General features: G+C 41.5%; 2 protein-coding genes across 3 annotated transcripts; both read right to left on the reverse strand.

Annotated features, from left to right (window-relative positions):
• Nucleotides 1–1,342: 1,342 nt before the first annotated feature.
• car15 (carbonic anhydrase 15) lies at nucleotides 1,343–7,202 on the reverse strand. Its single transcript, XM_079552334.1, has 8 exons — nucleotides 6,991–7,202; nucleotides 6,872–6,901; nucleotides 5,313–5,489; nucleotides 4,861–5,006; nucleotides 4,640–4,732; nucleotides 3,244–3,310; nucleotides 3,003–3,163; nucleotides 1,343–1,603 (listed from the first exon to the last, which is right to left on the reverse strand). Exons 1-8 carry the CDS (start codon nucleotides 7,040–7,042, stop codon nucleotides 1,379–1,381), a joined length of 951 nt encoding a protein of 316 aa, XP_079408460.1. The 5' UTR covers nucleotides 7,043–7,202; the 3' UTR covers nucleotides 1,343–1,378.
• A 3,888-nt stretch (nucleotides 7,203–11,090) lies between these two features.
• On the reverse strand, nucleotides 11,091–22,932 carry dgcr2 (DiGeorge syndrome critical region gene 2). 2 transcript variants are annotated; one of them, XM_079551944.1, is made up of 11 exons: nucleotides 22,471–22,932; nucleotides 16,712–16,744; nucleotides 15,666–15,785; nucleotides 13,473–13,559; nucleotides 13,195–13,405; nucleotides 13,041–13,117; nucleotides 12,777–12,959; nucleotides 12,495–12,698; nucleotides 12,235–12,387; nucleotides 11,863–12,099; nucleotides 11,091–11,673 (listed from the first exon to the last, which is right to left on the reverse strand). In XM_079551944.1, the coding sequence occupies exons 1-11, from the start codon at nucleotides 22,550–22,552 to the stop codon at nucleotides 11,450–11,452; spliced, it is 1,611 nt and encodes a 536-aa protein (XP_079408070.1). In that variant the 5' UTR covers nucleotides 22,553–22,932; the 3' UTR covers nucleotides 11,091–11,449. The 2 variants fall into 2 exon arrangements, with proteins under 2 accessions (XP_079408070.1, XP_079408071.1); XM_079551945.1 differs by lacking the exon at nucleotides 16,712–16,744 and having other exon boundaries at nucleotides 22,471–22,930.
• Nucleotides 22,933–23,870: the final 938 nt, after the last annotated feature.

The raw sequence follows: 23,870 nt of genomic DNA on the forward strand, positions 1-23,870 counted from the left end.
AGTTTTATTTATACTTTTGTAAGACATTTTAAATATTGCAGGCTTAGATTTCACCTCCAGTTTGACTTTCAGAGTTGTGATTGGTCCAGTCTTGATGGTGCTCGGAAAGCCAAATATCTTTACCAAGCGGTTCTTAGTGTAAACAGTGGCACAATCACCACTGTTCTAAAGAATTACCACCATTTTGACATCCTATACCACTCGCTTGCACTTAATTGTGAATCAGTGGCTGGCGACATTAGTTCAAAAATCACTTATATGTGATACCTTTATATGGGAGAAAAACAAAAATCTACGTGTTTCTGGCAGAGAACATTCTCAGTTTGTGTGTCATGTTACATAGACAACCTGATCAAAAGCATAAGAGGAGACACGTCAGGCTCTTCTTTGGGCCGGATTGGTCTCTAAACTTGCAGGTTTTATTCACACAGTCATCTTGTTTATTCTTCCACTGAATAAACATGTATTCATTGTTTTATATGGGGAATATGAACTTCAAAGGAATGCTTTTTTCCCTTCACAGTCTTGGGACGTACAAGTATCACCTTCTATAGACATGTTTTTCAGGGCTGTAATTAACCACATTTTATTTTATTTGTCCTTTATTTATCCATTTATCCTCTTGCCAAATAAATCTTAAAGTGACAAATCTTAATTTTGATGTGTAAAATGGATTTATTTTGTGTTTTTAAAAATGTAATTCTTCATAATGATTTGTTTTTATATGTTTTAAGGTATTTTCTTTGAAAATATTTCATATTATTTCACGTTTTGTTTGTGTCACAACTGAAACATAAATCAGACTTTTATGCTCAAACAGTTACTCAGCGTTCACAGTACTCAAGTAAAATCTTTTTCAAGTATTTCTTTTACTCTTACTTTTTACTTCTACTTGAGTAGAAGTATTTCTAATGAAACATTACTCTTACTTGAGTAAATATTTTGGCTACTCTACCCACCTCTGCTAATCAACCTTAGGCTGGAACCTCTCCTTAAAGATACACTTTGTGTTTGAGAAAAAGTTGATATTAATAGGTATTTAACCATTGGGTGGTTAGTATAGCGCCTTTACTCAGTGTAGGACGCTCCAGGATCAATTGTTTTTACTGTGTTTACTGCTGATTGAACCGTATCCACGGTTACATATACATTCCATTCAACAAACCTACCAGAAATGTAAAATCAAATGGATCCTGGGCATCATAGGAGCCACCGGGATGGAAAGTGAAGGTGCTAAACTAACCACCCATTCGGCCGCTGGGTCAAATACGAACCAATCTGAACCTTTTTTATATATAAAAAGTTGCATAGTGCACCTTTAAAATAACATTCCGCTCTTGTGCTCTTCAAGTTGCTGCTGCAGTGTTTCCTTGTGGTGCTAAAGTGCAAAAAGGACAACCCCCAGTAAGCAGGTCTGGATGAGGGCCAGTGCCAGAGGGGGACAGGCAGGACGTCCCGCGGCCCCCCTGAGGAGCTGCGCGTCCCTGGATGCCGAGACCACGCGACCGAAGGTGGGGTGGATGTGTCGGAAGTTGTTCTGTAGAGGCGTGACCTGCTCAGCGTCTTCTTTTGTGGAGAAAATCTGGGATGTGAACTGGGCGAGCTGCGAACAAAGGTCAGTCTTGTTTATGAATAAAGAGACTCAAAATAGACAAAAGAGATAAACAGTTAAACATGGTAGAAAGTGAGCTGCAGTGGCTTCATTTTATTATTTGATGCGTAAGTTCAAACAGACAGAACTGTAATTAGGTCCTTTAAAATTATTCCCCATTAAAGAGATATTTCAGGATTTTTGACATAGGGCCTCAGTTCCTAGTTATCCAGAGTGTTGCTGAGGCAAATCACTTATAACGCCAGACTAACCATATAAATGTTTGTGTCGATAATTTTAGCCATTTTGTATTTAAAATAACTTTGAGCAGCATCAGCTTCGTGGTTGTATAAGCTACGCGGCGGCGGATTGATCTGCTAGAAAATAGTCCCTCAAAATGCGATCATTCATGTGATGCAGGTCAGTTATATTCCAAAAATTATTCTATGGACACAGATATTTATATGGTTAGTCTGGTGTTATAAGTGATTTGCCTCAGGTGCTCTGTGGAGCGGGTCAGACTGTTTTGAATGCAGTGCGGCTGATACCATGGGAACGTGCTAGCCTTGCACTAGCCTAGCGCCACGAAACTCTTCAGATACAAGGACTGCATGAATTACGAAAAAAAATATCTACAGAAATCAGCAACACTCTGGATAACTAGGAAATGAGGCCCTATGTCAAAAATCCTGAAATATCCCTTTAACATTGACACCCTTGAGCAGAATTAAAAGGTGTTTTCTTTCTTTCTTTATTTTCAATTTCATTCATTTTTGCAAGGGCTGAACAATATATCAACCAAATATTGTCTATATACCATATATCACAAAATTGTATAGGACGTACAACTTCATCTGGGTTTACCAATTTTGCTGAAAAGAACAAAAACAAAGCCCCTAGAAATGTTCATAAGTTTGGTTTTAGTCAAGATGTTCCCAATCTAACTAAAGTTTAGACTTGTTTTGGTCCTGATTTACCTGTTTTAATCTTGTTTTGCTTTATTCTTTATGTCTTACTACAAAAACTGGATGTTATGATCAGTGACGTGCACAGGCATTTGGAGGGGCATGTGCTCAACCAAGACAAAAGGGCCACCCCCCAGAAAAAGAAAATATATATATATACTGTATATGTATATAGTGATTCTAGTAACACTAACAAACCATTGATTAATATAGCAACATACAAGGTATAATGATGTGGACCTAATAATAAACTAGATAGACTTTAAAGAACAATGTAGGACTATCACTTATAATTAGCACAGATACAAATTAATAATGCAAATGTACACTTAAAACGTCTGGCTTGTCCGTGCCATTGCTTTGTACATATCAATATCTTAAATAACAATAATCCACTGGGCTGTGCATGTCCCCGACTGTGCTCCCTCCACTCAGGATGAACTGACCTGAGTCCATGAGATGTAGATGGGGACCTCGTAGACGGTCCACACCACGGCTTGAGAGCAGGGAGGAGTGGTCAGGCTGCCGTGGTACCGGTAATACTGGCTCATGTTGTGCCTGGGCAGGAGGCTCATCAGCGGAAATGGCTTGATTCTAACCGTTTGTCCTTCAAGGAAAACACAAAAGAAATTTAAAAAAAGACGCTCGACGCTCCAACTGACCGGTGAAGGTTTGGTGCTCACTTACCTTTGTATGCCACAGCGGACAGCTTCTGTGATATGTGGCTGAAGGGCACATTGTCTGCATACGCAACCTGAAACAATCCATTCATTACACAGCTGATTGAGTTTTTTGTGAGCTAATGCATCAATTTAGAAATACCAGGGTGTACTCTGATAGAGTTAGGGTTAAGAATGGAGTTAGGGTTGAGGTTGGGGTTAGGGTTAATAGGGTTAGGGTATACAGATAAAATTGTGTTTGGCCCTGAAAAGCCATGGCCCTCATTTGCATGTGACAGCATTTAGGGTTAAGGTTGGAGTTAGGGTTAGGGTTAGATTTAGGGTTAAGGTTGGAGTTAGGGTTGGGTTTAGGGTTACGGTTGGGATTGGAGTTAGGGTTCGAGTTAGGGATACACATAAAATTGCGATTGGCCCTGAAAAGAGATTACCCTGGGTTAGGTTTGGGGTTGGGGTTGGAGTTAGGGTTAAGGTTGGATTAAGGGTTGGGTTAGGTTTAGATTTAGGGTTGGGTTAGGTTTGGGGTAAAGGTTAAGGTTGGGATTGGAGTTAGGGTTCGGGTTAGGGTATACAGGTAAAATTGTGTTTGGCCCTGAAAAAACCATGGCCCTCATTTGCATGTGACAGCGTTTAGGATTAGGGTTTGGGTCGGGGTTGGATTTAGGGTTACATGCACTTGAGCGACTTTCTCACACATTCACCACATACACCTTAATAGTATTATTTCAGTGGACATTTGGTGAATCTTTCCACTGATTTAAACCTTTACTCCTGAGGGGAAGGGTCAAGACTTGGGCTGGGTTCCGTTACATTTTTTTCTCCAATACCAGTACTTGAGCGATACTTGATTTTCAATACTGATACCTAAAAGATGCCTAAACTAAAATATTTAATGATAAAAATAATAATAATAATAAAAAGAAAAGGAAAAATTGTATGAAAACATTTTTAAAAACAAATTAAGAAGAAGTTGTGGGGAAAATTGCAAACAAAATTGGAGAAATACAGAAAATTGAATTAATAACAAATGAGCACAAATAAGGGGGGAAATGATTGAGAAATAGAAAAAATATTGGGGCAATAATAAGAAAAAAAAATGAAAAATGGGGCAAATGTTGGGGGAAAAATGTGATCAAAAATAAGAAAAAATGGGAAAAAATAATTTAATTCAAAATCATGTACGGTATTTGACCTAAAAAAAAACAAGTCACTTCCTTTAATGCTGTACCTGGACCAACAGCATTGAAACTTGCATCTAAAGATAGATTTTTTTTCTGTACCTGCTTTCGATGCCAGACTGGTATCGTTTAACAGTACCCAGCCCTCGTCAAGACTGACATAACCACATCTATTTAACAGAGAGGTTTGGTTCTAGACTAAATACCGTAATCACAACATGTACTGACATCAACGAAGTATCCCAGGACGGCCAGCCCTGTAGGATCTGCCAGAGCCGCGGACATGTTTGGATGGACGGACTTCATGCTGACGATGTGCATCTGTGTATGAGAGCAGAGGGTGAGTTTGCCCACACTGGTCGGGCTTGTGTGTGTGTGTGGAGGGAGGGAGGGAGGGAGGGAGGGAGGGAGGGAGGGAGGGGCAGCTCTCTCTACTGACCCCACTGTACCTCCATGGGGTATCTGCGGGAGTCCAGGGTGTGCTCAGAGCCGTTGGAGGCCGGGCCGCCCCAGTGGAAGTGCAGTTGCAAGGTGTGATACAGACCCGGGAGACCGCCCCCACTCACCGACATCCCACTGCCCACAGACAGCACCACTGCAGCACACAGGAGCAATAGTCAGTCACATTGCGCTACGTAAGTCTCAGTTCTGCCTTATAGGAGGAACGCTGGAGTCTTGACCCGAGCCAGGTCTGAGTGACTGAAGGACAGCTTCATCCACTAGGAAGTCAGGAAGTCAAATTCTCCCCTTCCTCTCGCACATGAATGAACTTCACAGTGACATGTTGTAACTCTGCCCTATTTCTACTGTAGCAGCAGAACCATCAACCGCCTCAGCCACTCACATCCGTTGGCTGACCCCCCGGGAGGAGATCTTTAAATGATCCTGCTCATATTTTCACCTGAATGTCCATCGTTCTCCAGCGTCCAGTGTCCTGCTTGCACCTCCTCAAACCCTTCCAGGTACACGGCGTCCAGAGAGGTGTCCCGGCTCACGTGGAGGTCCAGGTCAATCGGCGAGTGGTGTTCTTCAAGTAACGGGTGACAGGAGTGAAAATAGTCCCCCCACGCGTAAGGATCTGTGGAAAGACGCGCGACAACTGCAGCGTTTATGATTTTTGTTGGAACTTACTTGCTTTCACAGCTGAGTCAGAGTCATTTGAGATCACCTTGGATCAGACCGGGGTGGATCTAGAGGGGTGGAACGAGGTGGCTGCCCCAGATGCCACCCCATTGATGTCAGCCAGGTTTTGTCCTCGTCTGGAACGGTCTACATTCTAGTGTAGTCATTAACCTGGCACTTTATAAATGCATTGTTTCAAGGACTAGTTGCAATCCAGATCTCCAAAGCCTGATTCATTTAATAGTTTTTATGGTCTGTATAATCGATATGTCTCACATAGAAGCTACTTGGGTGCTTACAGAGGCCGATTCTGACAGGACAAAGATTTATAACAACTTATAGCTAAATAAGGAGCCAAGTGCCAACTCCTTTCTTCTTTTTCTTTTTTATGGACAGAAAAAATGGAAAAATTGACTTGCGATCGAGCAAAAGTTGTGTACCCCCACGATAAACATTCAACAAGAGAATTATCCCTGACCCTGCTTGCCACCCTGTGATTTTTTTTCCAGCTCCGCCCCTGGATGAGACCCATAGAGCAGTGGTTCTCAAATGTTTCACACCAAGCGCCTCCTCGTGAAATGTACCTAAAAGTACCTCCAGGAACTAGAGGTCTAAAACAAACCGGAATTGGGCTAAATTATGTCTAAACTACTTGATTCATTGCTAAAGCATAAATGACATTGTCTGATTAAAATGTATAAAGTATAAAATGATGAACCAATGACACATTTTTATCTTAAACGTAACACTCAGGCTGACTGTCACAACAAATAACAACGTACACTTGACACTCGTCAGCTACATTGCCGTTGCTATGACATCACTTGCATTCCCTCAATTGACCAATGCCTCAAACAACACAACGCGTTATACAACTTGCTGTCATTTGAAATTAAGATACTACTCGGGTTGTCTGTATTTCCACTGTGGGAACTGAAGTTGAACCAGTTGTACAACCTTTCTAAAGCTTATTTCCCATTTTTATTCTAAACCCTGACTAACCCTGACTGAGTGTCTCATCACCTGTCGTCCCTCTGATGAGGAAGTTAGGGTTAGGTTTACGATTAGGGTTAGGAACGGCAAATGTGATGTGAGTTGTGTTTCACTCACACAGATCTAACACATATTTTGAGTAACTACAAGGTCTCGGCTTTCAGATGTGGTATCACACTGGCATATAGGCTGTGAGCTCTGACAATACACTTAAGCATAACCCTAACTCTAAACCCTAACCCTAAGCTGGAAGGCTAAAAAAAAAAGTAATAAATGCCATAACCCAGTGTTCTTTTGTTCTCCTACTGTGACTACATACCCTCTATAAATCAAGATACTACTTACCACAGTGCGGCTCACTGTAACAATAGTCATCTGGAAGAGATAAATGCACATTGACCATAGGATATTTGTATGTACCATTTTTTTTAAACCTTACAATGAAGAAAAAGACAACATCTCACCTGCAACAACATAAGAGAGAACAGCCATGAGAAAAGCAGCAGTCCAAATCATGATCTCTTGCGTATCCGCAGGTGCAGAGGCTTGAGGTAGAGCGGTGGATCAGTGGGTGGATGAACTTAAGTAGGAGTGCGGGTAAAATCGAGCTTTTATTTGGAGCGGGCCTGATCGCTGAACCCTGTCATTACCAGTCCAGTGGTCTTTACTGATCAACAGGCTCATTGATGCAAGGACAGCTTCAGTGCCCCCACCACCCCGCCACCCGTCCTGCTGCAGCACGATGCCCAGTGACTAGTAACAAGAACCATTCAACCCATGGGAAAATCTGGCTCCAAGAAAATGTTACCACCACAAAGTAAATCAGTTCTTTTAACATTAAAATCCTTTACTGTGTCACCATTTACCTGATGAGTAAAATAAAGTATTTATTTCAAAGGTTCTATTGTTTCTATTGGTGGAAAAATGACCAGAACAAAAACACACGTCTGTATTTTGAACGGACTCGTCTATCCTCAGACCTGCCTCGTAACTTCACTGGGAGTGGGACATCCCCAGCCAGGGGGACCACCTCTGCCCCTCTTTGGGACCACCTGTCCTTCTTTGGTTGTACCGCACAGCCATTTAGACCTCTGTTCCCCTGTCCCACCTACTGTATATATGTGCTTTTTCAATATCAGGTTTATACCCTCTTCAGTCCAGGTTTAGTTTTAGTTTAGCTCAGTTTTATCCCAGGTAAAAACACTAAAACAACATAAAAAAGTTAATTTTGCATAAAATGTACAATATTGTGTCCTGACTTCAGAATATCATCTCATCACACGACTTGTCCCACTTTCAATACTTGAGGTCATTCTATCACCAGCTCATCTCCATGGAGATTTTGCTGCTTTAAATTGACTGAAGTGAATTAAGTGTAACATCTAGAACCTGAATTATTATACAAAGCAAAAGGTTTATTGCTTCATCATTTCTACTTTTCTCATTGTCAAAAGTAAAAACAGCAATAAAGTAATCTTTCAGCATCTCTCCGTATTACTGCAATGTTTAGGGCTATTGTATCATTTCCTCCTTTTGATCAGTTTTTGAGTTTTATGCTCTTTAATAAGTATTTTGTATCATGATGTGTATGTCATTCTTTTCTCTTTTTCCTTGTATGTTTTCATTTGTTTTTCCTTTTTTTATTTTTTTTTATCAGAAAAACACTTTTATTTACCAGCATTGTACAGTTCCCTCAAGGCCCGCAAAATAACTTGTCGTACATTATGGTCAATATGTGAACGGGTCCTTTGCTGAAAACAGATGATCACGGTAATTCATTACTGTAATTACATGGACACAGGACACCTACAATATGTATATATATATTTCATGGTGATACGAGTATGAAAAACTAAACTGAGTGTCCTGAGTTTAAGCTGCGCCGCGTCACTCCGTCTCATCTCTTCTCTGATTGGTTCCCTCTCTTTGAACAAAGGACTCTTTCTGCGCTCGGCTATCACTGCCTCCAGTCACTGCGAGGGGCACTATCTCCTTACTTTAAATAATTGGAGTCTTTAGGTTGAAGTAGATTTACCCAACAGCCTGTGACCTGCGGGACTTCCCCGCGTCGCACCTTAATAGCCTTGACATTTGGCGGCAGGATTTCCCTTCGTCGTCACAGAGAGCCGAAATGTTGCCTCAAAGTGCAATGTCCAATGACGCATGGGGGACGTCCGTCATGGTGCAGTTTATTTGGCATTTGATCAGATGTACATCAACCTTTGAGAAACACAAGCCCCTGGCAAAAACAGATAACTTCTTTAATTCAAGAGTTTGTAATCAATGGCAAAACATACTCCATTTACAGGGTTAAGATGGGACAAAATTAATTTCCTCACAATGGCTTTATAACACACAGGAGAGCAAAGCTGGTTAAGTTGAGGGCGCTCGAGCACCAGCTAAAAATGTCGCCATGAAGAAAAGCAATTACTCGCATGCCAGAGGGGGAGGAAAAAAAATCATGCACCACAGGTCCAAAAAGCAGCATGGAAAATGTAGTCAAAGAAATACTTTTTTTTTGTCAACAACACACAAGCGGACTTTTGATAATGCTGCTGGGAAATCCACTAGGGATTGTCAAAGCCAAATAAAAATAACAGAATTTGTGTTAAAGCTTAACATTGTCATTACATTCAGACTCATGATATGGAGCAGGTTAACGGCCCTTTAGCTGCAGCAGGTACAGAAGCAGGTGATGCTGGTGGAAGTGCGTCTCTCGTCATTAACTTGAGCGATTGTCGTCAAAGCAAAAACATGTTGGAATTTACTCTTTTTAAAAAAAAATTGTCACAAGTTATATCCCCCCCACCCAAAAAAAATGAAAAAATAAGTAAAAAAAAAAAATGCAAAGAGCTCAATCACACCCCGCTAGAGTTAGTTTTAGGACCGAGAGCCTCAAAACACAGATAAGCATTAGGGATGAACAGACGGCACTCTCATTACGAGCAAGTTCTGACTTCCTTAAATGGACTGTGCTGTATGGCAGATAAACCATGATACACATCTATGGCAGATTATCATAAAATTATCAAAAACAAAAAAAAACAACTTCATTTAACCATGACCCACATATTTATCTATATTTCTTAAAGCAGTACTAAGTGACTCATGCCCCTAGAGGCCATAAGCGCCACTGCAGGTGTTGTAGCATATTGCGTTTTTTTACTCATTAATTGTCCGTGAGAGTAGATACTACGCTGACAGAAAAGACAAAGGGACAGAGGGATATTGTACATCAATTACACAATGAAGATCATTTTTTTCACTCAAACTTTGCTGTCAATACTGTTTAAGTGGCGCTAGCCCACAGTTAGCTTTGCCTGTTAGCCTGTTAGCTTTTTCTTCGTGATTCCATTAGTGTGTATAGGGGGGTCGGTGCAGGGAAAGTTGCAAGTGTGGTTTTCTGGCCAGAGACACCAGGGGGAGATGAAAGACCCCCCCTGTCATCAACACTTGTATTACCCCCAGAGGGACTACGGAAAAGGATTTATTAAGGTAAACAAGTTACTTAGTACTGCTTTAAGTTTGATGTCATTGGCACGATAGGTTAAGAAAAGAATGTGTTCTGTGTGTGTCCAAATTGCTGCTTTTTGGTTCAAGAGGATGGTTTGTCTGGTCAGAGGGTCAGGTCTTAAAAAAAACTTGAGCTCAAAGAATAATAACAATATAACACACACATGGAAAAGGAGTAGGGCTACAGAAAACAGTTACATTTGTTTTTGTTCCCGATTGTTTTGTTTTTTTGTGTGTTGTCTGCGGTTTTATGTCTGGCCTGTTCGTTAAAGAGAGGGCATACTGCTTTTTCCAGGTATTTGTTAAAAAAAGATTTTGAGGAGCTAGGAATAGCCACTGGAGAAGAATCAAAGATTACTCAAACATGCGCTAGCGGCTCGAAACACAACATTGTAGCTTTTCAAACTAGCTCTAAAAAGTCGATTTTCCATAATACCCCCCCTTTTAAGAAAAAAACTGTCTCTGCAATACACACAAAATTAGATCGGACGATGTAGATTTCGTTAACCGGTGTTTGGCATCGTTTGTCTCAGGCCCATCTGTTTGATTACTTTTCTGAATGACTGAGGACTCTTTGTTAAATAACCTTTTATGAATGTTAGAGATGATCGTGCAAAACATAAAGCAAATGAATATAATTTCACACTACCCTGCAATCAGCTCGCGACGATGTAACAATAAGAGAACCTGAGTATTTCTGAAAACTCAACAGAAACCCTTTGCTCCTAGAAGTTATTATGTAGATGTTATCCTAGATGTGTTATGAGAAACTGCAGTACCGTAACAATCTTTGATACAACGCATGTCACTTGAATCTCGTAGAAATCTAACCAGTTACATTTTATCTTAACGTCACAATTACAAAATACCCTTCACTGCAATTCAGCTTCTTAAACCCGGAAGACGCTTATCATCACATGAACAAGAAAGTGAAGGGGTTTTCGCTTGTAAATGTTGAAAAGTGGGGGAACGTTGCGACAAGCAAAGCTACAGAAACGATATCATAGACCGATACAAATTCATCCGGCTCCAAGAACAAAACGCGCAGGGACCGAGCGTGGAGGGTCTGTTTACCGGAGCGTCGCATGAGCCGGACCTTCGCAGACCTGAGACCTGTATTTACAGAGGAGCGTCTGGATCCGAGGGCCGGGCAGTTCAAAAGCGTCGCTCGGATGTGGCAAAAACATAGTAAAAATGTAGCGTTTCGGTCGTGTGTCCAGTGTTCACTTCTGCTCGCTCAGATGTCAGTCTCATTACAAAACATGAAGTTGTTCAACCAAACCGCTTTATATTTCTGTACAAACTTTAAACGTCTGGCGTCGTGAATCACGTTTCTACATGGTCACTCAATCATGGTGCCCTTTTTAGGATCTCCTAACCTCACGCCAAAGTCCGGCTGTTGGGTCAGTCCTATACTGCGGTGCTGAGGGAGGAGTCTGGAGACACCGGGCCTGGGGCAGGGCCGTCTGTGGGGGTGTCCGGTCCTACCAGGAGGGTGCTGCTGTCTATGGAGTCCTCCCTCTCCTGAGGCGGGGGCACCACTGACCCGGGACCACGCGGATTAGGGATATCAGATTGTAATCCATCTCTAAGGCCATTCATTTGACCTGGTACCATGGGAACCCCAGTGTGGCCTGAGGAGAAAAATAACGATCACCACTTATTCATATTCATTAATAACTAGCCAAGTGATTCTTTTTCATTTCTGATCTGATAAACAGTAGCAAAAAGGCACATGTTTTTACTGAGACACACATTTTTCCAGGTTGGATAGGGTCACGTCGCTTGATCACACTGTAAAAGAGGCGTCACAGGGTTCTTACCAAGGTCCACATACAGCAGACTGTCTGGGTTGATGGAGGCTTCATATGGAGGAGGGGGGTCATCTGGGTGTTGAATGTCGGGATATTTGTAGGCAGCGTACGGCGGGGGTGGCTCCTGGAAGTGAAAAGCACCTCCTTCTCCATCATCTGACAGGTGTAGGGGAGTAAGGCCAGTCCCAAACATATCTGGGCCATAGTCAAACCCAGGCACCCGCCGGCCAAGGTTAAAGTGATGCACTGAGACAAAGGGGAACAGGGGAAAATGTCATGTTGGAATGAGAAGAAACTGTAAATGTCTGATCGGGACCAGACTGTCCAAGAGTTGAGTTTAATATGGGATTTACAAAATAAAACAATCATCTTGATGCTTACAGTTCCCTCCAATGAGCGTTTCAATGCGCTCACGCCGCCTCTGGCGCAGTCTGTGTACCATGAACAGCAACAGGGACAGGATCAGGAAGGACGAGATGCAGCTGACGATCAGTCTCATTCCACTGGCCATCGAGTCAAACAGGCTGTTACCATCTAAGAGAAAACAAAGGTTTAGTATAGTACTTGTACAGAGCAGCACATAAAAGCTAGAGCTCCATCGTGTGGTGCAAGTAAGTAATTAGTAAGGGCTTGGGTTGTACCAGGGTCGAGGCATGTGAACTTGCAGCACTCTTTTGGGTCCTTGCGGAAATGCTGGCAGCCCTGAGGTCGCTCGCACAGCGCTGCCACACACATCTCAGGCTCGCCATCATGACACGTGCAGCTCAGACATGGATCGTCTCCTTTAGGGGTGAAGTAGTATCCCTCGTTCACAACGTTGTCTTTTATATCAACACAAGTTTGTCCTGCAAAACATTTTACATTCGAGATGAGAAACCAATGACCAGCTGATAACTGTGCTGTAAAGTGACGTTAAAACTTACTCCTTTTGCAAAGAAAGGGGAACTTCTTGTAGCAGTTCTCAGCGTGCCAGCTGTGCAGACCCCGATCATTCATGCTTTTAATCTGAAAGCGCTGGAGCTGGGCACAGAACATATTGTCCTGGGAGGGAGATGCATCGCCAATGGAGGCCAGACCCTCAGGAGGCAGAAACACCTGCATAGCACCTGTGTAATAAGACAAATGTGAAACTGACAGTGGTGATAAATACATACAGTAATAATAACACAACGACTTTATTTCAATACCTTTATAAGCCACCTCCCAGCGGCCCTGCAACGAGTGGTTCTGGTTGGTGATCACATACTGGTAGCCAACCCAAAACCTTAAAAACATTCACAGTTGTAATCAGCTCCATGTATTTATTGTGAGTATTTATGGATTTCTTTCGGCTGAACTCACTTGCACTGGTCTCTGCGCTCACAGACTTGGTCGTCGAAGTCTACCTCGATCTTCAGGATGAACTGCAGCTCTTCGTTGGTCACAAAAGTCGCCAGGGAGCCGTTGACTTTCTGACACGTGTCCACGGCCTGCCAGTAGTTCTCGTTCCTCAGGTAAACTTTGTAACAACTGGCGGTTTTCTCGTAGTGGTGCCAGCCAGTCGGACATTTCTCTGTTGACGACAGGAGGAGATTAAGTCGCCGTCTAAAAGCGCTCACTTCACGGAGGACGATGCTTACTGTTGAAGCGCACGGGCTGGGCCACACCGACCACATCTTCCACTTGGTCAAAACCGTTGCCATAGCGATACCGTTCCTCCTTCACGGCTGCAAAACACAGGACTCGGGGTTAACCGGTGCAGGGTTCAGGTATTTGTAGTACAGCACATTTCATTTTCATTCATTTATTCATTCAAGACCTTATTCAGGACACAAAACATGGTCCATAGATTAAAAATGTATCCCGAAGCAAAAAACAATGAGCAAAAACAGCTTTTTTGTTTGAAGTCACCTCGTATTCAGGACACGACCTACTGTACCAAGTTTAGCACGGCTGGGTTAATTTGGATCAATGTCCCAAAATGGTTCGTTTGTGCAGACTGTTCATCCCGAGTGGAGGATGTTTGAAGTCGGCCTGTCCCAAAGTCCCAGAGTGCACGCCATGGCCCCCCCTTATCGAACAGGGCCCCGACAATATGAATGTAACACTCATTTCAAACTCTGCAGGCTAACTTCTGTAATCGTTTTTAGTGCATGTAGAATTATTATGTGTTGTATTAGATAGATGCATAGATCAAATGAAACTGAAGATGAGAAATAGCAACCGTTGTCATGGCAAATGTTCTGATTGAAAGTAATGTAAAAAGAGGGACAAACATGTCATTGAATGAAAGTCATAAAAAATGTATGGGGGGGTAATGTTGGAGAGCTAATAACGCAGGAATGTCCAACAGTTTAGGACATCATTTCACTGAAACATGAACATGAGTATTAACCCCCAAAACATTTCCAATTGTTTGTTCTAAAAAATGTTGCTCTTGATCCGCAGGAGATCTACATTGGAATAGGAAATGTTTTCAGGTTATTCGGCAGCTGTAAATATGAGAGAGGGGGTTTGAGTAAATAAGGTTACACTCGTCTGCGGCCAGATATTCTAAACTGTTGCCGTTACTGAGAACAAGAAAGTGTGTGATGAGCGTGTTAGTATTTGCATTTGCTGTTTCCCATTAAGATTAAAATGTGTGTGAGTCGACACAGACGCAGGTTTCCTCCGGGTACTCCGGTTTCCCCTACCACTAAAAACATGCACAATAGGCCAGGATGAATGATGTGTGTGAGTGATTGTGTGGAGGTGGTCAGAGGGTCTGTTGGCGCAGACGTGTGTAGTCGCGAAAGCGCCTCTGACAGTCTCCCCCAGGGGAAATGAAGCTACAAAACGTAGTTTACCACCACCGAGTATGGAGTGAATGTACAACTGTCTCATGTAAAGCGCTTTGTGACCATGTCTGTGAAAATATAAATAAAGATCTTCTTCTTCTTCACATACCCCTTATTTGAGTCTTTCGGGTTGAAGTAGAGTGGACGATCACGATATGATCGCTTATCTTGAGTTTTACTATTAATCTGTGTGATAGGGTGCGTTCATGTGACATCATTGTAAAGAGTCTATAGTAGAGCTGGACAATATGGTAAAAAAGCTGATCACTTTCTTTTCTTACTATATATCGATTTAGTTTCATTTAACACAGAAACACCTTCATCGTCTCAGTCAAACTCCAAAACCAGAGCTGTTTCTGCCAAAGAAATGGCCGTAAACCTGATGATAATAAAGAACAGTGAATCTCTCGTAGTAGTAGTAGTAGTAGTTTGTATCCTGTCCTCTATCAGAGATCAATCAAGCTATCAACTCAACCTACTGCAGCTGCAGAGCCCTTCAAGTGAGAAAAATTGGCCAAATACCAGCTACCACCTCACTTAAGCATGCCGACATGTGCTTTAGTTTTATGAATGAAAACATTCCCATGGCCTTAATAAGTGAACCAGCCTCTGCTGTTGTTGGAATTGGAAAGCCCTGTTCAGCTGCTGCAGTATGCAGGTCACATGCTGTACTCAATCCCTTCAATAATTCCCATTATGCGGTCACAGATCTGGGGATAAAGTCGCTCTCGACTTAAAGAGGGGAAAACAAAAGGATTTCAGTCATGGCTTAACATCACAATACCTTCAGCACTGAAGAAATCAACCCACGTAAACACAGCCACATGTGCAGCCAACCCTCAGGAGTCAAATGGACAAATATCAGAAGTACAACTGCCTACAGTGGCACTTAAAGAAGTGAACCTCAAGTCAGCGCTTTGGTCGAGGCCACAGTCATGTGCTACTGCAGCCGTGGGCCATCGTGGGGCGCCACAGGAGTGTGTGTGGTTTACTCACGAGGACAGTCCATCTCGTCGCTCTTGTCCTCGCATGCTGTCCAGCCGTCACACTGCCAGGACAAAGGGATACACTGCAGTTTTCCACTGCGGCAGGCGAACTGCCCGGGACAGCGTTGTTCTGAAACACAAAGACAGAATATGGATGGTCATCAGACTTTAACACAAACTTTTGGAGCCATTTTTATGTTTTGCGTCCTGGCCATATGTGGCGCACTGGAAACCCCTGTTGCATCTGTCCTGGCTGTGTCTACTGCCCACAACTGTGAGCTTTTTGAGGGACAATAAATGTGTATTTACGTGTTTTTGGGGACAGACGCCTGAGACATTTGATAATTGGGCAATACAACAAATATAGCATTGCCCCAACTCAAACATCACATAATCTGAGAGCTGAAAAGGAAGACGACGTGATCCATTTGACTTAAACAATCACACATGACACATGACAGCCTTATTACAAAATGTATAACGTTAGATAAAACCTACACAAAGAAACCAATTCAAAACACTTCTGAATTTATATAAAAACTTCAGAGTAAAAGGTGCCGTTTATTATAAAAATAATAACAATAATAAAATAAACCTCAATTTAGTAATTAAAGTCTTTTCTGGGTGAATCAGGGTCAATTTGCAAAATGACACCACAGACACTTCCACTGAAGATCCACTGTCATCTTATGGTTTCTGATGCTTTGGAAAATAACTTTTAAAAAGACATTTGTTATAGAGTGAGGTCTAGCAGCTGCAACATTTTAAGGACTGCACATTTCTTATCCACTCGGAGGTTCAGATTGTTTAAAAAATGTGCCGGTTTGTGAGCTTTCTCAAGAGGCCTGATAAGCAGAGGCTGAATGCAAATGCCGTCTACAGGCTGTTTGTCTTCCCATCTGCACCTGAACATCAAAGCTGCCTGTGTTCAGCTGCCCCAGGTCACACCGATCATCACAATAAACAGCCAACCAATGTGGGGTTTCAACCCCAGTGTCTTTCCATCTAACCTGTGTTCAAATCTTGCAGTACCAGACAATGGGCTGCTTTGCTTACCTGACAATAATCTTGCCAGAACTAGACGTGGACCTGTAACAAATAGAAACAGTACAGTAACTATCCTGTGCGTTACTTTTGCACGTCTTAACGTTAACCTTCAGTGTTCAGTGCTGGCGTAGCAGTCACTAAATATAACAAAGTTTGCTACTGTCAATTACAGTAGAGCTGGACGACATGGCAGGCAAATAATGTAGAGCAATCTAGATTTTTTATTCCATTATATATATTTTCAGATTAAAAACAAATGGATAACTGATAGTCACAGACACAATTTCATCAACCTCAACTCAAACACAAAACTACAGTCTCATTAAACATCATTTATGAGCAGAAAAGAGCTATTCTAATTGTGAGGTGTAACCCATTTACTCCTAATATCATGTGCCACTCTTGATCGCCCCTATATGTTTGTTTAACAAAGCCATCTCTGCTTTCCTTGCATCTGAACAAGAAGGAATAGAACATTTTGATGATCGTTGGGTCAGGGAGTTTTTTGTTGCGCCAACAAAGATGTAGCAAAAAGACAACTGGTTTTGCTTCATCAATTGTCTTCTCCTGAATTTATTAACAGTCATTTTATGTTATTGTTCTATATAATGATAAGTGCCAGGAAGTTGCATCATCACAACATTCTAAAGAGCCCATCCACCTTTTCTGGAGATATTTATATGTTTTTTTTTATTCATGCAGTTCTTATATTTGAAGAGTCTAGTGGTGTTAGGCTAGTACAAGGCTAGTGCATTTCTATGGTATCAGCTAGCCTGCATTAAAAACAGTCTGACCCGCTCCACAGAGCACCTGAGGAAAATCACTTATAACACCAGACTAACCATATAAATGTTTGTGTCGATAATTTTAACCATTTTGCATTTAAAATAACCTATATTTGAGCATCTGCTTCATGGTTGTATAAGCTAAACAGCGGCGGAGTGATCTGCTGGAAAATAGTGAAATGCTCAAAATGCGATAATTGATGTGATGCAAGGTCAGTTATATTCCAAAAATGTATTTGCCTCAGGTGCTCTGTGGAGTGTGTCAGACTATTTTTAAACAAAAGTTGTACCAGGGTCGAGACAAGTGAACTTGCAGCACTCTTTTGGGTCCTTGCGGAAATGCTGGCAGCCCTGAGGTCGCTCGCACAGCCCTACCACACACATCGCCATCATGACACGTGCACCACAGACATGGGTCGTCTCCTTTAGGGGTGAAGTAGCATCCCTCCCTTCACAACATTGTCTTTTATATCGACACAAGTATATCCTACAGAACATTTTACATTTCAGATGAGAAACCAATGACCAGCTGATAACTGTGCAGTGAGCATTTAAATGACATTAAAACTCACTGCATCAATTTTCTTCTCCTGAATTTATTAACAGTATATTCTATTCTTATTGTTCTACATAACGATAAGTGCCGAGAAGTTGCATCATCACAACATTCTAAAGAGCCCATAGTTTAAAACTGACTCTGTGCATAAGTGAAGTGACTTCCTGTTTCGTTCCAGCACGCCAAAATAAAAGGACACAGCTCGTCTCATTGATTAGTTCAGCAGGTACTTGCAACATTACTAGAATATAATTAACCACACACATTTTAAGTGTTTTGTCATTTAATAGTCAGGCAGAAAGAAAGTTGAACTAATGAAGTGCTGAACTAATGAATAAGATGGTGCTTTTATTTTGGCGTGCTGGATCGAAACGGGAAGTCACTTCTTGAGGCTGCAGTTACACGTATGACCTGAGGTGGCAGTAGTGAGTATAAAATTACCAACTTGCAGCTAGTCCCTTTAAAAGCAAATCTACGGCTTGTTCAATAAGAAACATTTGTGGTAAATACAATATTTTATACGATATGTGACAAATTATAGTTTTATTTGGGTCGCAGCGTGTTATTAAAGCAGTACTAAGTAACTCTTCCCCCTAGAGGCCATTTGTGCAACTGCAGGTGTAGTAGCAAGTTACGATTTTTTACTTATTAATTGTCTTGGAGAGTAAATACTACGCTGACAGGAAAGGCGAAGGGAGAGAGGGTTACTGAGCATCCAATTATACAATGGAAATACATTTTTTTCACTCAAACTTGGCTGTAAATACTGTTTAAAGTGACGTTAGCCCGCAGTTAGCTTTGCCCGTTAGCATGTTAGCTTCTTCTTCGTGATTTCATTAGTGTGTATTGCTTTCTCCGCACCGGTGGCAGTCAAGTTGCAAACATGGTTTTCTGTCCAGAGACACCAGGGGGAGATGAAAGACCCTCCAATCATCCCATAAACACTTGTATTACCCCCACAGGGACTTCGAAAAGGATTTATTAAGGTAAACACGTTACTTAGTACTGCTTTAAAGAGACTAGATGCAAGTTGGCCATTTAATACTCACTACTGTCACCTCAGGTCTTATGCGTAACTGCTATATTAAGGCACGGCTGGTACGACTTATAGTCCGGAAAATACGGTATATATATAATGGCATATTCTCAATGTTTTCGTCATGCATTATGTTTTAATTGTTTTTTATTTAACACCCAGTTTAGTCCTGATTTGATCTTTCACTGGGCCTGGTGGTTCTTGAAACGTGAAATATTTTATGAGGTTTGAGAAAAGCTAGACCCAAGTAAGTATTAATTGGCTACTCTTTGTCAGAGTTTTATACTGTGTTCAGAGTCTGTATAAAACAAAAGCGTGTGACAACAGCTGCCCTAAAGATGGCAATACCAAAACAAAAACAAATACCAAAACAAAACCGAGTTACAGATGATGGTGGTACAGTATGGAGACGTTTAAACCCATGGTCAATAACTAAAAGTTTAGAAATCTTGTCATATTCTTTTCTTTCCATTAGAGGAAGGCAATGTACTGCACTTTAAACATATAAAAATGAGAGTCTTATTTGTTCCTCTTATTTGCAGTGTGATGTGTTTACAAAGTCAACAATCAAAACTAAGAACTCCTATTCTTTCCTGTGTACACAAAGTCATACGGTGATCAATTACTCAAATCAGAGGACACCACACGTTCAATGTTATAGGGGAAAAAAGTGTTGCAAAGACTGTTCATTGAAACTAAAAAAAAAAAAAAAAGAGAGCCCAGTTCCAATTAAAAAGATAAGATAATGACACTTTGCAAATAGAACAATTCATAAATGTAGGCAAGAAAGTACCAACCAGTGGTCATTTACCATTTGATAAAAATAACAGCGTGCTAGTGTTTTCAGGAAGTTGGTGATAACATCATCGACACCAGTAAATCGACCAAAAACACAGCGTATGAAAATGGCTACACAGAGAAGCAGCACTCTCAAGACGATAACATCTGTCGTGTGGAGCATTTTTGCTTAAGTGGCCGTTTCTTGGTATAAGCTCGGCTTCCAGGAGAATCTGAATTTCAGCAGTAGATAATCACTGCTATAAGCTCATCTTTCAGCCATGTTAGATCACTCACTGCAACAGAGTTAGAAGAATCCCTGTAAAGCATGACTTCAGTGTGGGACTCTTTGAGAACAAGGATGAAGCTATAGGGAAACACTGACAGGCTTGTGTCTCTTGCAATGGACAAACAATGCATGTTTTCAGGAATAGTACTCTACGTCTATATCTACCTATACTGATTCATGATATCGCAGACAAACAAAGTAAACAGTTTTGATCTGGTACTGTGTTTGTGCTGTGGATTCGTGCCAGTATCTCCTTCACTGAGCTACGTTCTCGATTGATTATTTATTTATTCGTTTTTTTTTTTTTTGTGGTCGGGGAAACCGGAGTACCCAGAGGAAACCTACGCAGACACGGGGAGAACATGTAAACTCCACACAGATCTGGCCGGGGATCGAACCCGGGACCTTCAAGCTGCAAACGCCACAACCATTGGGTCTGGAAAGTAACGGTAATTATGGAGTGTAATAAAGTCAGACGTGCCATTTCATTTGGTTTTATAATCATCTAAAGTTTTGACAGTGAAAGTGAATTAGCAATGGTTTACTTTTAGAGTTTTCACATTTTTTTCATTGTCCTAAGATTGTCATTGGTGGAAATAAGTCATAGAAAAATAACACTGTGTTGAAAGATCACTGGGCCAATGATATATAATTGAAAAGCTAATGAAAATAAAAAATAAATCATTTGAAAAAGCCCAGACTCAGTGGTGGATCCACGTCTGAAAACAATTATGAAGTCCCGGACATTATTCAACAAATAATGTACAATTTGACAAAAGGACATTTGATAACTAGTCCAGTTATTCTTCCTGTGCAGCCAGACGTTAGGTAAAGATGTTTTCTTGCAAAGTCAAACTTTTAGCTTTGATACAAGTGACTTCTAAAGCTACAAGTTCAGAAGCTTGTATTTATGAGCATCACAAGACACCGCCTGAAGAAACCACAATTAGACAAGGTTTTGTTTTATAAACCCTATTTACCAAAATGTAATTAACAATGAAGACGTTTAAATGGCACCTCCCAGAGTTTTCTTTTCTGAATCGTCGTAACATGATCAAACTGAGGGCACGGAGGACACGATGTTTCGAGACATTAGAATAAACAAACGTTGCTTTATTGGAGTCTTTATTATGGCCAGACAAAGCATGGCTGCTGGCAGTCATAGAATCAGTTATGGAGTCGTCAAACTGAAGTTTCCATTTATTAAATCAAAGGCGGTGTTTCATGGATGTTCCCAGGTCTTTTATAACTTTAAAATGCTGATCCAGACTATGTCAAAGTGCAGAGCGAGGACCTTTCGGGACTGTTTACTGGGGCTGGGACAAAATATCGGATCAGATTTGGATCGAAATACTTGTGCTTAGGCATTTTTATCCTGCACTCCTTTGTTTTCCCGCAACAGCACTTTGCTACATTTTGTGTTAACGCACTTCACGCTTCACTAAATGTCAAATGGCATTGGGTTTATAAACTTTGGACACAAAACCGTTTTCTTTTTACACATTTTAAGGTAAACATATTACAAATCCTAACGACTTACTGTATACGAGCGATCGCGATGTCGTCGCATCCGTCGGCCGTGGTCGGTATTTTACATTTTCATATTTGATAAACATTTTATTAAAATCCTATGATCAGCAAAAACAATGTCCATAAACGGGGCATTGCTTCTCTTGCGCTGTAACAGATCTATCAATTTATAAAACCAAGTTAGGGGCCTGGATGCATCAGCTGTTGCCGACCATTCACCAAAACATCAGGCGAAAATTGCGGAAGTAAACAATAACAGCGATCGCCCGTATCGCAATACGTATCGGATCGGCCCCTGAGTATCGTGATATGTATCGGATCGGCCCCTGAGTATCGTGATGCGTATCGGATCGTGAAAAAAGTGGATCGTCCCAGCCCTATTGCTTACCGATGATATAAAGCTTGGATTATGACTTTTGACATTTACGCCAAGATGAGAAAACCTTTAAATGTGAAAATCTGCATTTACATCAAATCTTCAACTAAATGAGCATCTAAAACAATACAAACTTTATCGGTTGCAGTAGTGGTGCGGCCAAAATGCACTGACTGAGGAATAAGAAATGCAATTGTGTGCACGAGGCGGGTATTGTGTGAGTAATGGAGGTTGTTGTGCTAATTGAATACTAATTGTTGATTGAACTGGTATGAACGTCCTTCCTGAGCAGCTCGCGGCCGCGGTGCAGGAGCCCCGCGCTGCAGTGAGGACCACAGCGGGCCTGCTCGCCTGACCCGCCGCCTCAAGCCTCCTGCATGAGGAGCATTAGTGCTAACAACAGTGATCTGGGCTTTTACCTGTCCGAAGAGGGTCCGTCAAAGTGAGGACGAAGAAGACCGAGAAGAGGACGAAACTGCAGCTCTCCGCTTTCGGCAACATTTATCCTCCATTCATAGTAACTCCTCTAAGAAAATAAAAAATATACACCGAGGCTGTGCGCCGCCGTCGCCCTTCTCTTCGGACTTCACTCATGAACGCGGACTCCGTCCATTTGTGCGCCCACACGAGCGGCCTGCGGCAGAAACGCGATGCGGGGCTCACAGTGGTGCCAAGGAGCGCCCTGGTGTGGAGAATCGGGGCGAGGGGCGAACATTTACGGACTGAAGTCGACCTGTGTCCTGCTGCTTGCAGTGGAGCTGTGCTGATCCAAGATGGCTGCGGCCTCCCATCACAACAATCCCAAACACGCAGGAGCAGCAGGAGCTCAGGCAGAGCCACGGGCAGAGCAGCATCAGCTGTGGAGGGGGCGGAGCCTGCCATTCACTCACAATCTCCTCACTTTAGCACTTTATTTCACCTCATTACAGCCTTTCCTTCGCATTCAGAGGTGGGGCAGTGTCCAGGGACAAATATTTACTCAAGAGTCACCTTACTTTGAAGTAACACTCAAGTATAAGCAGTGTTAGGGAGAATACTTTGAAATGTAGTTACTGAATACCTGCCTTATTTCACATTGATTGTCATTATATTTACGTATATTTGGTGTATAATTACAAAATGAAGACTAGCTTGTTGGAACAGCTGTTATAATGGAGCAGCAGATCCAGCATCATGTGACACGTGTGCAGTGTTTTTCCTGTGGCATAAGGGCTTTTAAATCTTCATTTGAGGAAAAACAGGTCAACATTAAAAGTTCTTAACAATGCTGTGCAATATGGAACAAAAATGTAATGATTGATACTGGGATGCTTCCCTTAATATGTGGATTGTAACTGTATTATACTCTCAAATGAAAGAGTAATTTGACCAGAATAGTTACTCCCCAACACTAAGTATAAGTGAAAACACAATAATTAATCAAGTTAGAGTTTAAAAAAAAAAGTGTGAGTGTCAAGTAGCCCAGAGTGTAAATGTTTGTTTCAGGAACAATATGAGAAAACACACTGCAATACCAAGTATCAATACTTTCAATACTTGTGTTTGAAGGCATTTTTTACCATACACTCCTGTTTTCCAGTAAGTGTTTTGTTAAATTTTGAGTTAATGCACTTTTCAATCTCAACACTAAAATGTCAAATGGTTTATAAACTTTGGACACAACTTTTCTTTTTACACATATCAAGGTAAACATATCACTCATCATAAATACTTACTGTATCACAAATCATATCAGATCATGACAAAAAAGGATCGTCCCAGCCCGAGAGAAAATCGAAAGAATCCAAAGAATGAAGTTAAAAGAACACAAAATAAATCT

This window comes from Gobius niger (assembly GCF_951799975.1).
Source record: "Gobius niger genome assembly, chromosome: 2".
Taxonomy (NCBI): Eukaryota; Metazoa; Chordata; class Actinopteri; order Gobiiformes; family Gobiidae; genus Gobius; species Gobius niger.